This window comes from Lytechinus pictus, chromosome 9 (genome assembly GCF_037042905.1).
Source record: "Lytechinus pictus isolate F3 Inbred chromosome 9, Lp3.0, whole genome shotgun sequence".
NCBI lineage: Eukaryota > Metazoa > Echinodermata > Echinoidea > Temnopleuroida > Toxopneustidae > Lytechinus > Lytechinus pictus.
The window spans coordinates 3,930,755-3,945,042 of NC_087253.1; the positions used below are offsets into that span (position 1 = coordinate 3,930,755).

General features: G+C 36.2%; 1 protein-coding gene and 1 non-coding gene across 4 annotated transcripts; both read right to left on the reverse strand.

Annotated features, from left to right (window-relative positions):
- Positions 1-699: 699 nt before the first annotated feature.
- On the reverse strand, positions 700-14,198 carry LOC135155471 (uncharacterized). Of its 3 annotated transcripts, none has more exons than XM_064104501.1 (8): positions 13,987-14,198; positions 11,520-11,692; positions 10,980-11,057; positions 7,676-7,844; positions 7,158-7,225; positions 6,281-6,409; positions 4,955-5,165; positions 3,462-3,734 (listed from the first exon to the last, which is right to left on the reverse strand). In XM_064104501.1, the coding sequence occupies exons 1-8, from the start codon at positions 14,186-14,188 to the stop codon at positions 3,559-3,561; spliced, it is 1,206 nt and encodes a 401-aa protein (XP_063960571.1). In that variant the 5' UTR covers positions 14,189-14,198; the 3' UTR covers positions 3,462-3,558. The 3 variants fall into 3 exon arrangements, with proteins under 3 accessions (XP_063960573.1, XP_063960571.1, XP_063960572.1); XM_064104502.1 differs by having other exon boundaries at positions 14,039-14,129; XM_064104503.1 differs by lacking the exon at positions 4,955-5,165 and having other exon boundaries at positions 700-3,734.
- On the reverse strand, positions 1,667-1,737 carry TRNAA-AGC (transfer RNA alanine (anticodon AGC)). Its single transcript has one exon. It is a non-coding gene; the product is annotated as a tRNA-Ala (tRNA).
- Positions 14,199-14,288: the final 90 nt, after the last annotated feature.

The window sequence follows — 14,288 nt, forward strand, 5'->3', positions numbered from 1 at the left end:
TGGTCGGTACTACTGCGGTAGTACCGCAGTACCTGTACTGCGGTAGTACCGCGGTACCTATACTGCGGTAGTACTGCAGTAGTACCGCAGTACAGGTACTGCGGTAGTACCGCAGTACCTGTACTGCGGTAGTACCGCGGTACCTATACTGCGGTAGTACCGCAGTAATACTGCAGTAGTACCGCGGTACCTATACTGCGGTAGTACCGCAGTACAGGTACTGCGGTAGTACCGCGGTACCTGTACTGCGGTAGTACCGCGGTACCTGTACTGCGGTAGTACCGCGGTACCTGTACTGCGGTAGTACCGCGGTACCTGTACTGCGGTAGTACCGCAGTACCTGTACTGCGGTAGTACCGCGGTACCTATACTGCGGTAGTACCGCAGTAGTACTGCCGTAGTACCGCAGTACCTGTACTGCGGTAGTACCGCGGTACCTATACTGCGGTAGTACCGCAGTACAGGTACTGCGGTAGTACCGCGGTACCTGTACTGCGGTAGTACCGCGGTACCTATACTGCGGTACTACCGCAGTAGTACCGCTGTACCTGTAAACCTGTACTGCGATAGTACTGCGATAGTACCGTGGTACCTGTACCATGGTACTACCCTGGTGCTACTGCGGTACTTGCACACCTTTATGAAAACGATCACAATTTCATTTAGCTTAATCACAGTAATAAGAAAATTACAAAAGTATTAATATTATAAAAAGTTTATTTTGAGATATGTATATATATATATATATATATATATGTTTTAACATCTGTAATCATGTACTTTCTTACTAACATGACTAAGTTTTGGCACACACAATGGCTAAATGGTTGGTTGAGGTAACGGGATTCCTGAAGTTTTAGCACACACAATGGCTGAATGGTTGGTTGAAGTAAAGGCAAGTTAAAGTTATATGCTTAATATTTTACATGATAAAAACTGTAGTGAAAATCATCTGTACTCGAGTTGCAACAAAAACAAAGATATCTAACATCTCTACTTTAGTACTTTTATAACAACTATGACTAACGAGTTTTAGGTTCACGCACAATGTTTGTGGTGAAGGCAAGTTGAGATTACGCTTCATATAAAAAGTCTATACAATTTCCAAGAACTGTTGAGTTGTAAAACACTGTCCACGTACTTGTATCAAAGTTGCAACAAAAACATAAATCTTCCAATCTTTGACAAGGTAAGTAAATAGAAGTAAAACATGATTATTTAAAACCATTAAAACTAAACACATGCATCATATATGTAGAAATTGCAGCAGATAATCTATCAATAATATCTCAAAACTGTAGTTAAAAACATCTCTACTGAGTTGCAACAAAAACATGTAGATATCTAACATCTCTACTTTAGTACTTTTTTATAACTACTATGACTAACGAGTTTTAGGTTCGAGCACAATGTTTATGGTAAAGGCAAGTTGAGATTACGCTTCATATAAAGTCTATAAAATTTTCAAGAACTGTTGAGTTGTAAAACACGTACTTGTATCCAAGTTGGAACAAAAACATACATCAATCAAGTTCCTTCCAATCTTTGACAAGTAACACGAATAATACAGTCAATTCAATCTTTATTTCCAAATAAAGATTGAATTGAGCGGAGAATTAAACTGACCATAAATATATATTATAGGTAATAAAGAGCAAAGAAAATGGGGTTCCATCGGGATTCGAACCCGAGACCTCCGGATTGCTAGCCCGGTGCTCTACCGACTGAGCTATGGACGGCCCTAGTCGATAATTCGTCCCATAAACCCCTTAACTTTCAATGCTCGTATGGTCAGAAGCTATAGAAACCTGACATAAACCCAAAGGATAGAATCAACTTTATAGGCCTATGCGAGGGATCACGGCGAAGTGATGCAGCTTTTTGAATATATAATTAACACGAATAATACAGTCAATTCAATCTTTATTTCCAAATAAAGATTGAATTGAGTGGAGAATTAAACTGAACATAAATATATATTATAGGTAATGAAGAGCAAAGAAAATCTTTGACAAGGTAAGTAAATAGAAGTAAAATATGATTATTTAAAATAATGAATCATAAATAAATAAATGAATCATATATGTAGAAATTGTAGCAGATAATCTATCAATAATATCTCAAAACTGTAGTTAAAAACATCTGTACTGAGTTGCAACAAAAACATGAAGATATCTAACATCTCTACTTTAGTACTTTTTTATAACTACTACAGATAATCTATCAATAATATAACAATATTTGTTACAGCACTTTATCAATGTGACCTTACACAACAAATAAGTAGGGTAAATATATTGTGTACACATATAGAAGACAATGCCTTTAAAATGTTACATGAGCATACTTTGTTATTTGGCACAAGGCAAAGTTTTTAAAGGACGAGAGGAAATTTGCCACTTAAATAAATGGCGTCAAACGCATACACATTATCAAAGTTATTTTTCAGCACACAATGAATACATTTCAGCAATATCTTTGGCAAATAGAGTACGGAACAATCAGGAACATGAAATAATTTGGTATATTCCCGTCATTCAAAATCATAACAAAAGCAATTTTAATTCCATTCGCTTTTGTTTAAAGACCAGATTAACAATACCAAATGTCTCAAATTTTAATGCATGTTTGAGGCAATTTAGGTTCCCCATATAAATTTTGATGTCTTCCAAGAGACGTAGTTTCTTGTTAGTCTGATTTGATTCCATTCTTCAAGGTGAATTTGGGCTTTTATCCGTAGATCATATATAAATGCCATTTTTTGCACAAAAAAATCTCAAATTGTTTCCTTATCAGATCAAAATTTACTCAACAAGAAAGTTCTTGACACTTATTTGTTTAGAAGGGTGCCAACAAAGAACACTGATTGATGCGTGCGCACTGTCATTTGATATCCACATGCCAAAACATAAAATTTAATATATTAGTACCAGCTGGACGGAAAACACAATACATGCCTAGAATTGATGTGATGGCCCATGAAGAGCTTTTTATCAAAATAGCTTTAGAAACAGGTGAAATGTTAAAGATCATCAAGCGTTGGGATGCTACGCTACAGATCGCCATTTTGAACTAGGCTAGTTTGTGCGCAAGATGGCACTGTGTGTATGATAAACGATGCAGGAGCACCTTTAATATATCAGATAAGGATAATTCTGGCCCCTATTAAAACATTATTATTATTTTTTTTAATGTTGGTCTGTAGCAAGCATTATAGCAATGCCTGTGGTCTAAAACATATTCCAATCAACCAAAAAAATACACAGGAGCGACGGGCGATTCAGAAGTGCCAGAAACGTACCAAACATGGCATACTCGGATAGGTCGCATCATGATGATCATACTAAATTATATTTGGAACAGAATATGCATGTGCTTGTTAAGTCCTCTGATGCTGGCAGTGTTCGGCAGGCCCATGTTACTGACCTCGTCACTGAATGGTGCGAAGAATGTGGCAGGTCGCGCAAATTTGCCTCCTCTGGACAGTGAACAGGGGATAATTAGTAAGTAACAAGACTTAGCTCATTATTAATTAATTAGTCATCTTGACAAAGTGCTTCATTCGGTCTCATCTTGTGGTTCTTGGTTTAATTCTTTGGCTTGGTTTTCTTTGGCTTGGTTCTCTTTCGGTTGAGATCTACGTTTGGCCAACTTAATTTCGTTGCCAACTTTGTTCCGCATAACGATGCGGATTTCCGATGATGACACTCCTGGGAACTTTGACTTGACATGACCTGCAAAGGAACACGTAAAAAAAAAAAAAAAAAAGATTATAGTCAAGGTAGGTAAATGAGAATCATAGCACGACTTGGGTGCCAATGGCCACTTGAAATTTTATTTGGCCACTAGAAATAAGAAAGAAGCTCTGTATTAGCCACAAACTTGTTAGGTTCTACAACACACAAGTCTATGATCAAATATATTTAATGTGTTATGTTCACCTGTAAATAAAAAGCTAAGCACTAGCCCTGCATAGATTGGGCAGTGATATCTTTTTATAATAAGTAGGCTGATACGGGCTATTCCAGAGTCAAAGACATTACAAATATGAACTAGATGGATCTTCGATTGCGAACTATAAAAAATCCTGCTTCCGCTATCGCACAATTTAAAGGATGTAACTTGTACTTTGAATACAAAGCTATGAACAAGTTTATACACTACAAGTTTACAAACATTTGGCTCATCAAATGTTCAGCTATTTCATAAAATGTGTACCATCAGGATCCATTACATAATTTGCCCAAATATGTAATGTCCATGATGGCACACATTTTCCACTATAAACGAACAATGAATGAAGAAAATATTATCAAATCAAAATTGCTGGTAGCTTTGTAATCTGAGTAAAAATTACATAATGGACGGGTACATCTGTCAGAAGTGATCATGATATTGGGAAACCCTGTTATAACGAGCTCGCTTATAATGAAGTACAGGTAACCCTGTTTTAACAAGGTGGTCGGGACCATCAAATTTACCTCGTTATATTAAGCGGTACTTCGTTATAAACGGCAGATTTAATAATACATATAAAACACAGATTTACGATCGGGACCAAAGGATTCCCCTCGTTATAAGCGAGTTCGTTATAACGGGGTTTCCCTGTACCGCTTATAACGAGGAGAATCCTTTGGTCCCAATTGTAAATGTGTTTCTATATGTGTTATTGAATCTGCCGTTTATAACGAGATACCGCTTATGACAAGGTAAAATCGATGGTCCCAAACACCTCGTTATAAGGGGTTTCATGTGCACATGTACAAATTTTAAAATTTTAAAATCCAACCACTTTGTTAGCGGAGGGTTAATGATTAAAATGAAACATTAATGGCATTGCATAATATTATCTGCACCCACCAAATTTGTAAAGCTGACAAATTTAAACACAAAAACCAAAATTGTACATCTTGACAAATGTTTAATCAATAATGAGCTAAGTCTTGTTACTTACTAATTATCCCCTGAAGCTTGTCACTGTCCAGAGGTGGCTTTGCGCGACCTGCCACATTCTTCGCACCAGTCAGTGACGAGGTCAGTAGGGTAGGCCTGCCGAACACCGCCAGCATCAAATCGCAGGTGTACTTGCGAAAATCACCAGCGTTGCACCTGTCGAGGACGTTTCGACTAAGAGAGACCTTCGATCCAAGGGCAATCTGTTGGGACTTAAGAAAATACAACATGGTTAGTGATTATATGCTGATATACCCTACTGACTTAATCATGGCCAACATAAATGAGGGTAAATTTACTGTAACATATTTAATGCAATGGTTGAAATTAACAAAGATTTATACAAACCATTGTTCACATCTATGAAATACCATTTGTAAACTGATAGATAAAATAGATGGATCTTTTGACTGTGCGCAGGAAGGGGAGGACGGGGGTTGGATTCCACCCCCTCACTTTTTGCACGATAATTCTGCAACGCACGCAGGTATTGCCGCGCGACTTCAGGAGTTTTTTCATCGAAGTCTTCCGCATCGTATGAGACCAAATTTCGCAACGACCATGTGTATACCCTTTTGTAAGCGATTGCTAGCCCGGAAATCGCTAAATTTTGTGATTTGTGTACAAATCCTATGGAAACTGATTTTTTTTTCCAATAAGAGAAAAAAGCTTCATTAATTTTTTTTTCAATCAAAACTATCTTTTGATTTTGGGCTAAAAATTGTTGACTGATGGTAAATAATTTTTCCATCGAAAAAACAAACAATAAAAAATAAAATAAAATAAAAAAAAAACATAAGAAATTCCAAAAACAAAGAAATACACCAGGAATTATTTGGCTGTCGCAATTTTGAAAACATGTTATAAGTTATAAAATATGATGATGCACAAATTGAGCATATTGTCAATTATATTTCGAGATTTATAGACAAAAGGGATTTCGCATAATTTTGCATAATTAACAATACTGATTTTTTCAAAAAAATATTACAATCTTGTAGATTATGTCGCAGGTTATGGTGCCAACTTTCGTGGCGGCGGCGCGTTCTGCGGCCGAGATTTCTTGTGGGGGGGGGGGTGCGGGCTATAGACTAACCTGGCCTGGTGAGGACTAAATACTGTTAACAATATTGACAGTACACACTTAATGCAACAAATAAATGTTTCTGAAATATTTTGCCGATTTGCAAGCTCGAACCATCATATAATTAGAAATTGTTATCTTGTATACGAGCAGTAATCAATGTTAATCATGGTTATGTACAAATTTTCTTTTTGAATCTGGGCCACTTAGTCGAACTAAAATATTTATACATGAAGTAATTACCTGTGGTCGTGCTGATGATGGCGAGGATTGGGTGGAGGACTGGGTGGAGGAACGAGCGGGCGAGGAACGAGCGGGCGAGGATGATGTAGATGACCCTCCTGATGGACAGTGCATCTCTTCATGATCAGCCTGCCAATGAAAACGAAAATCCATATTTCATACCATCAAATATTTACCAAGATTTTACTGCAAAGTAGGTCAAGCAATCAAAGGAAACAAAAGCAAACAGAAAATAGCAAATAGCATAAGAGATTTGCATGCATGTTTCCTCCTCTAAAAAATGACTTCTAAATAGTTACTAATTCCCACTGATTCAGTTTTCATAGACCTATACAATATAACGATCCATCCAGAGTAATTCATCATAAACACAAATGCACGCTGGCCTGGAATCGCTTTGCCTAAAGGAGTGATCACACAGTCATGACTATACCCACAAATGCTGTACACATTTGCCTGCGGTATTAACCTGTACGATCGTAGTTCGCCATGTATCGACCATACCTACATATGCTCAATGCATACTGTATGCATATTTGCGAATGCCACAAGAATGCAGTGAGACAGCAGTAAATATGCGATACTCTTCCATCAAGAAAGAAGAACCAGTACGAGGGTTACACACTTGGTACAATTGCAGTAAGAATGTCATAGGTATTGTCCACCATTCTTACTGCAATCATACTGAGTTCGCAAGACATCGTACTGGTTCTTCTCCATTCTTGATGGAAGTGTTATCGGATTCTTACTGCTTTCTCATGGCATTGGCAAATATGTGAACAGTAGACATAGAGCACTAGTTCGTACCACATGCATACAGCAAATTCGTGGGTATAGTCATGTCCAGTGTGACCACCCCTTAAGATTCACAACATACCTTGAGTCTCGACATCTCCTCCATATCCACTATGAACCCTTTAAAGGTTTCGATGAATTTAGGCACTCCTTGAACAAAAACAAAATAACATAGATATTTATTCATACCACTAAAAATTGAACTATTTAAAACTATGAAGGTATTATATGAAGAAAAATTTGCCAAACCGAAGCTGAATACTCTAGAATGGAGAAGAGAGCTGGAGATTTAATACAAACATAAGATCATGACACAGATAAAAAAAAGTAGAAAACTTCTTTGAGAGATTGGGATACCTCAGAAAAAGAAGCCACTCCATGAATTTCACAAAGTTCAGAAGGCTTATACAGAGTTGTTAACATATGGAACAAGTCCCCTCATTCCAACTTTTTTTTTTACCAACTATTCAACATGAATTATTTAAATGGGCTCAAAAGGGCACCATAAACTAAAGGTTTGTTTAACGAATATGTGAGGTATATGACTATGAGGTATTGTCCAAGCATTTGAATACTAAATAATGGGAGGAAATACTGTACCTTGCAAAAACAACAGCTGTTGCTGTATCTTTTCCCTAACTGCCTTCTCCTTAGTCAGCTTCACCTGCAGATCCTCAGTCTCTCTCCTTGATTTCTCCAACTGCTTTTTCAGGTCAATTATCTCACCACTTGTTCCACTTCCCGTTGCCGTACGTCCATTTGATTTTTTCTGTCAGAATGATAACAAATCGGACACTAGTTAAAAAGTATGGTTTATGAATGTGAACCAGCGCAATTACCTCGTCATAACAGGATTTAGTTAATTTTGACCAATAACAAGGTTTCACTGTGAATTAGGATTTGTAAGATTTTACATGGCAATTAGCATACTTATCTAACTAAATATATTGACTTTGTACATTTATAATGTTTAATTACTTAGCTAAATATGTTCAATGAAAATTTTAAAGGATTCATTCAAATGTGTTAAAATTGTAGCAATCAATAGGAGGGCAAGTCCAAGATAAGGTCCCCTGAGAAGACAAAATTTCATCTTTGCTCAACATTGAAATGTTTGGTGTCATTTTGAAGCATGATAGTTGAAATTTAAAATTCTGTGAAGGAATAAATTGTATCATGCAAATTTATGCAAATTTCAGTGACTTAATTTGCATAAATTAGAAATGCTGTGTTACGTATGGGACAAATATAAAAAAATCATTATTATTTAAAGAGGAAGATCAGTAGTGGGCGAGAGGGCGTTGGAACCATTTAACTATTTTGGGAGCTGGAATGAAAATAACTAAAAATACTGAAGTAAGATCATTAATTTTAAACAAATGTCACGTTTATTTGATCAAAATCGGTTCAGAAATGGCTGAAATATCAAAGAAAACAGATATTTACTTTTGTACGTGGCCCACGTACAAAAGTCGATAACGGCCGTGTGTATTGATATTTGAATTTTACGAACGAATTTTCGCTCTTCGATGGATACAAGATCAACCTTTTTTCATTCATAAAATCACACAGAAGTAAAATTAGGTGTCCAAAATTCCACGATAGTTCTTTAATGATGTTTTCTTTATATAAATACCCATTAACCTGATTTCAAATACATTTCGAGTTCCTAAACCACTACTGATCTACACCTTTAAAGGAACACAATTGAAATTTTATTAATATGTGGACCTAAGAGGTTCATCATCTATTTTAATTTGGTATGAAAATTTATGCACGATGCAATTAATTATGCAAATTAGGTCGCGTCCTATCAGCGATTGTCCCATACGTAACAAATTGAGGACATTTTTTTAGTTTATTTCTGAATTTGTAAAAGTTATTGCAGTGATATTCTGGGAAGTTCTAATTTATTGTGCTAAGAAGTTAGATACTGGTTAGAAAGAAAAGAAATAACAATTAGACCCATTTTTAATTAGCAAATGAAATAATGTTACGTATGTGACAATGTGTTACGTATGGGACATCCCCATATATATTGCATGCGAATGTACATGCAGCAGGCATCAATAGTTTCTCAGTACATGAATGGTCAATGAGCCTGCAGCATGCATCCCAATCTTGCAGCCACTGTCTTGAGACAATACTAGACTGCTGCATTCTAAATGGGGAGAGGTAGGTAAAATAAATCAGCATGAAATGTGTAAAATATATTAATTTAGGTAGAGCATAATCCATACAGAAGTCATCACTTCATTTGAGAACAATCTGAATATGAAGGAGCACATTTGTTCTTCAAGAAATGCAACAACATTAAGCCATCCAGAAGAACCTGATTCAGATTGAAAGAATGCTATAATTTGATTAAAAAATACCCTCTTATTTATTAATTTGTAAGAAAGGTGAAAATATATGACAATCAGACAGTTGCCATTACTGTCAGCCTCGGAATCATGAGGAAGAAAACAAGTCTTGCAAAACAAAGTTCAGCTTTGCTAATGAACCAGAGACAGATTTTTTTTTTTACCTCCACCAGTTACTACCAATCAAGAAATTCACATCTTTACAGAGGAAAGTGTAGCTACTGAGTAAGATAAATACAGTGAAGAGGGATAACAAAAAAAAAAAAGAACAAATTTTACAAAAATTATGTGATGATGCAGAAGATGCCCATAAAAAATAGCCTTTCAGAAAAGTTTTGTTAGAAACTGTGACAACATCAAGAATTTTAACTGTGTATTATTTCATATTGTGGCCCCCCTGTTCAAGATTAAATCTACAGGTAGTAAAGATGTATTTGATAAAAGCAAGGGTGTGTATGCTTTCATTTTAGAAATCATGCAACTGTTTCATGGCATTTCATATTTAGGGAAAATACACTAATATAGACCAAGAACGGTGCACGGTGGTTCATTATATTCGCACAGAATGATCATACTTGTTTGTAGATCTATAGCTGGTATTACTCAAGTGGTTCTTCTTGAACAATAGAAAAGGCATTTTCACACAGTTTAATTATACAACTTAAAAGCCCAGTGAATGTATAAAAATTGCCCCCACCCCCAAATAAAAAAAACAAAAAAATATCATCAAAACTTCTATAATAATTAGCACTAGTAAATACATGTTCAAATCAGTTAGTGGTTGATTAGCAGCATGCCCGTATGAAACAAAATAGATAAAAATGAAAAATATAATCAAATATGATTATGGTTGTAAATTTTATTGGAATTTCATTTTCCTGACAATTTGCAAACAAATCTGATTAATTACAGCTTATTTCACTTTGGTAACCAGACCAAAAATCCAATATACGCTTTCCACACACTAAACGAATAGGGGAAAAAATGTCCCATACGTAACACGTCATATCTGTCTTTAATCAGAGCCTGTACTTAGAGCTTTCTGCCTTTTTACATGAAGTTTATCCTTGGTAAACTTGAGTGCTGTGACTTTTATCACAGTGAGTTTCAAGGTTTTAAATGAAATACTTTCTGAGCAATTTCAACTTGAAAAAGAAATTTAAAAAATCTCTTTTCTTCTGGTCCCATACGTAACAGCACACATTTTCTCTTCTAAAATCTCATTGTCAAGGTCATTTCTCACAATTTTTTACATGAATACACTTCTCCTGGATATCAATCACCATGGTTAAATTCAATGCAATCAAAGTTCCTTTACACCATTTTTCTGGAAATAAAAGCCTCTGAAATGTCCCATACGTAACACGCGCGTTATCTTGGACTTGCCCAGGACTGAGCATTTAGTTAATTGTCATATAACAGTGATTTTAGGACACTTTGCATATGTGAACAAACTTATAGCTTACTATGCATCAACAGGTACCTTAGATTAATCACGCTTGCAAGTTGCAATTCCAAGGTGTTTAAATAGCTGCACATACCGTTTCATTGGCACCAAACATTTGCTTCCTGAGATCCCTGGCCATCTCATTGCACTGTGAAATTTTTGATTTTGATTTCTGAAAAAGGAAAAGATAGAAGTAAAAACAATTTTATGATTTTTTTTAAATAGTACTGTTTAGCATCTTGGGAATTGTCTAGGCACACAAGTTACACAACCATTGGCGATTGCAGTTACTTCATGAAGAAAAATTTAGCAATATGTAGACGCTTAGAACCATCTGTATTAAGCACCCAAGAAATTTAAAAAAAGAGCAAAAACATGTTATTCTGTTTCTACAAATTGAAAACAAATATCCCTCCTTATACATTTTAACCAGAACATTTGTTTATAAATATGATTGAGCTGCATAATATTGAAACAAAGCCAACAATGTTATTTCTGTAAACTGTAAAGGATTTATTGACTATGTTTGTTGATGAGTTTGTAAATGATAACTGGATAGAAAGATTTTGTTAATCTGTCAGTCATCAAAAATTACTTCCAGTGTTGGGATATCATATGACACATGTACACACACCTTTGTTTCTTTTGGTTGAGGCTCCTCATCATCCGTCTCCAACTCCGAAGATGAATACATGTATGTGCGTGTTGGTTTCTTCTTTCTCTTCCCTCTCCCAGTTTCCTTATCAGTCTCCATTGATTGCCCGTCACACATCTTGTTCCTTTTTCTGATGAGATTATCCTTGGATCCTTTAAACAATTTTGAAACAAATTAAAAAATTAACTATACAATTTCAAACAAACTCACTTGGAGCTTTCCCACTCCTCATTTGGTTTGGTTTATGGAAATAATTAATACAAAAATCACTTTTCAAATGTCTCCATAATCATGATAATTGCTTTAACATATCAGGGAGACCCCGAAAATTTTTTTTAACAGGCTAGGGCACTTCTAAAAAATAATCATGCACATAATCATGTTTATGTCAGATTGTCAATTTCTAGTACCTACCTCATCATTCATGCAGCTCGTCAGCGCCACACATACAGACATAACTCTGGGGCGATCCGAATCCACTCAAAAGTGAACAAAAAACTAAAAAAGTTCACATTTGTGCAGTTGGCCACGGGAGGGAAGTCTCGGAAGCCATTAAATGACTGAATTTGTGCCGAATGGAGGGGGAAATCCGATTCTTTTATGGAGGCACAGCAAAGCTAGCATATTGCGTCATATTTTGGTGGTAATTAAGTATTGCATGATTTTATTATTTTAAAGCTGAATTCAGCTGCACAAATGTGAACTTTTTTTGTTCACTTTTGAGTGGATTCGGATCGCCACGCGCAGCGTGGCAATCCTCGGAGTTAACAGACATGTAACTCCGGGGATCGCTAGCGCGACAGCGCTAGTGATCCGGAGCCAAAAATGTCTAATGGGAGTAATGCGCAGCGAAAAACTGCTTTAAAATAATTAAAAAAAAAAAAAAAAAAAAAATCTGCTAGCGATGCCCGGAGTTAAATAACAGACATGTTGATAATGCATGTGAGGCTTGGTCTTGGAAATTTACTAGTACTACGTGATCATGTGGTCAGTGCCACTGTTTACATCGCACTCACTGCAATATACCAACATCATGGCAATGTACGAACATCAGAACATAAATCACAGACAATGTTTATAATATAGAAGAGTAGCTAGTAGAACATTCAAATACAAAGTCAAATTCAGTTAACAAAAATAACGGTAAAGCCTAAAGGTCTACAATTGCACACCCCCCTGGCATTTCAAAAGTGTATGGCCGATTGAGATGAAATTTGCACAAATTGATGCTCTAATAATGATTAATACATTACGATATCGGCATCGACATCCAATGCGATCGCAATGGAAAGTAGTTGTTGCCTCCGATCGTACAACCAATTGTGATCAATCCCAAACAATAATAACGCTGATCATAACATGTGATAAACTTTTTTCCATTATGAATATAAATTATAAGGGAAAAAATAACAGAAAAAAATGTAAAAAGTCTTGTTAATGTTATCACACTCACAGCGTTATAATTGTTTGTGATCCATCACAATTGGTTGTACGATCGGAGGCAACAACTACTCTCCATCGGCATCGCAATCGCAGCCATTGCCATGTTGACACCGATAAGGCGATATCGTGAGTTCCCGCCTTCGAATTTCTTTGAAATTTTTGTCACATATCAATCATTATTACTTAGTTACAAGTAGAGCATCAATTTGTGCAAATTTCAATCGGCCAAATATTTGTTGAAATGCCAGGGGGGTGTGCAATTGTAGACCTTTTTTTACCAAAATAACAATTTGAATCAATATAGATCTAATTAATAGTACATTGACTGTAATACTGGTAGTGGTACAAGTCAATGGACCATGTCAATTGACTGTTAACCCATCAGTGCCTAAGGCTAAGCCCCGCATATTTGTGGGATGGTAGTGATATTTTAACGAATAATGGCCAACAAAATTTACGACAAATACGAGTTGCCAATTTGTAGAGGAAAACAATGATCAATTTGGCCTTTAGGCTTAGCCTTTAAATAGCTCTCGTCCTTGATGCCTGGGTTAATGAGTCACAAGTAGATCTACTAACATACACAAGGTGTTTTACACATATGACAAGAATATATAGGATTAGGAATGGTGGCAGTGAGTGAGCATGTCAACAATAATGTTACATTCCCATGGCCATGCACACGTTTGTCTTCGGCTTCGCAGACGCAGTTTCTTTTTGGAAGGTTTAGATCTATTTGAAAGTCGATTTGAACTTGAAGAAAAATATGTAGGCCTACGTTAAATTCTTTAGACTTAAATATTGTATGACATCAGATGTGTTCATTATGAGATTGTGCAGCCGATCATATAATTTTCAATTTGATTTTATGCAGAGAATATGTATTTTTGACAGTATTCGTTGACATGTACGTCATTGTAAATATGTATGACCACAATTATCGTATAGTAATGCATGCATGATGCATGGGACTGAGTTGCATGGGTACACCGTACGGACTTACTATTTACAGCCAACACTGTTGCTCGATACTTCTCCGTTTTGCTGCCACTGACCCACATAACTTCAACAGCTTGATCGACATAGCTTTCAGGATCCACATCCTTGTCCGTGTCTAATATCCAAGAAAATGGTCCAATTTCGACGCTGTCATCGCTTTCAAATTCAAAAAGACAGAAGAACTCGTCTGAAGCTGGTGGCGGCATAGGCCTAGTGAGGCTGAGATCTTGAATGAAAAATAGACGATCGCGCGCGCCTTTCTACGATCCAATAAAAAAGGTGCACGCGCGTCACGTGATTTTTCGA

Coding starts and splice junctions, on each gene's coding strand:
- LOC135155471 (XM_064104501.1), bottom strand. CDS start 14,188: ATGCCGCCACCAGCTTCAGACGAGTTCTTCTGTCTTTTTGAATTTGAA. Junction 11,693..13,986: donor AACAGTGTTGGCTGTAAATA/GTAAGTCCGTAC, acceptor AATTGTTTAAAG/GATCCAAGGATAATCTCATC. Junction 6,410..7,157: donor AGGAGATGTCGAGACTCAAG/GTATGTTGTGAA, acceptor TTTCATTGGCAG/GCTGATCATGAAGAGATGCA.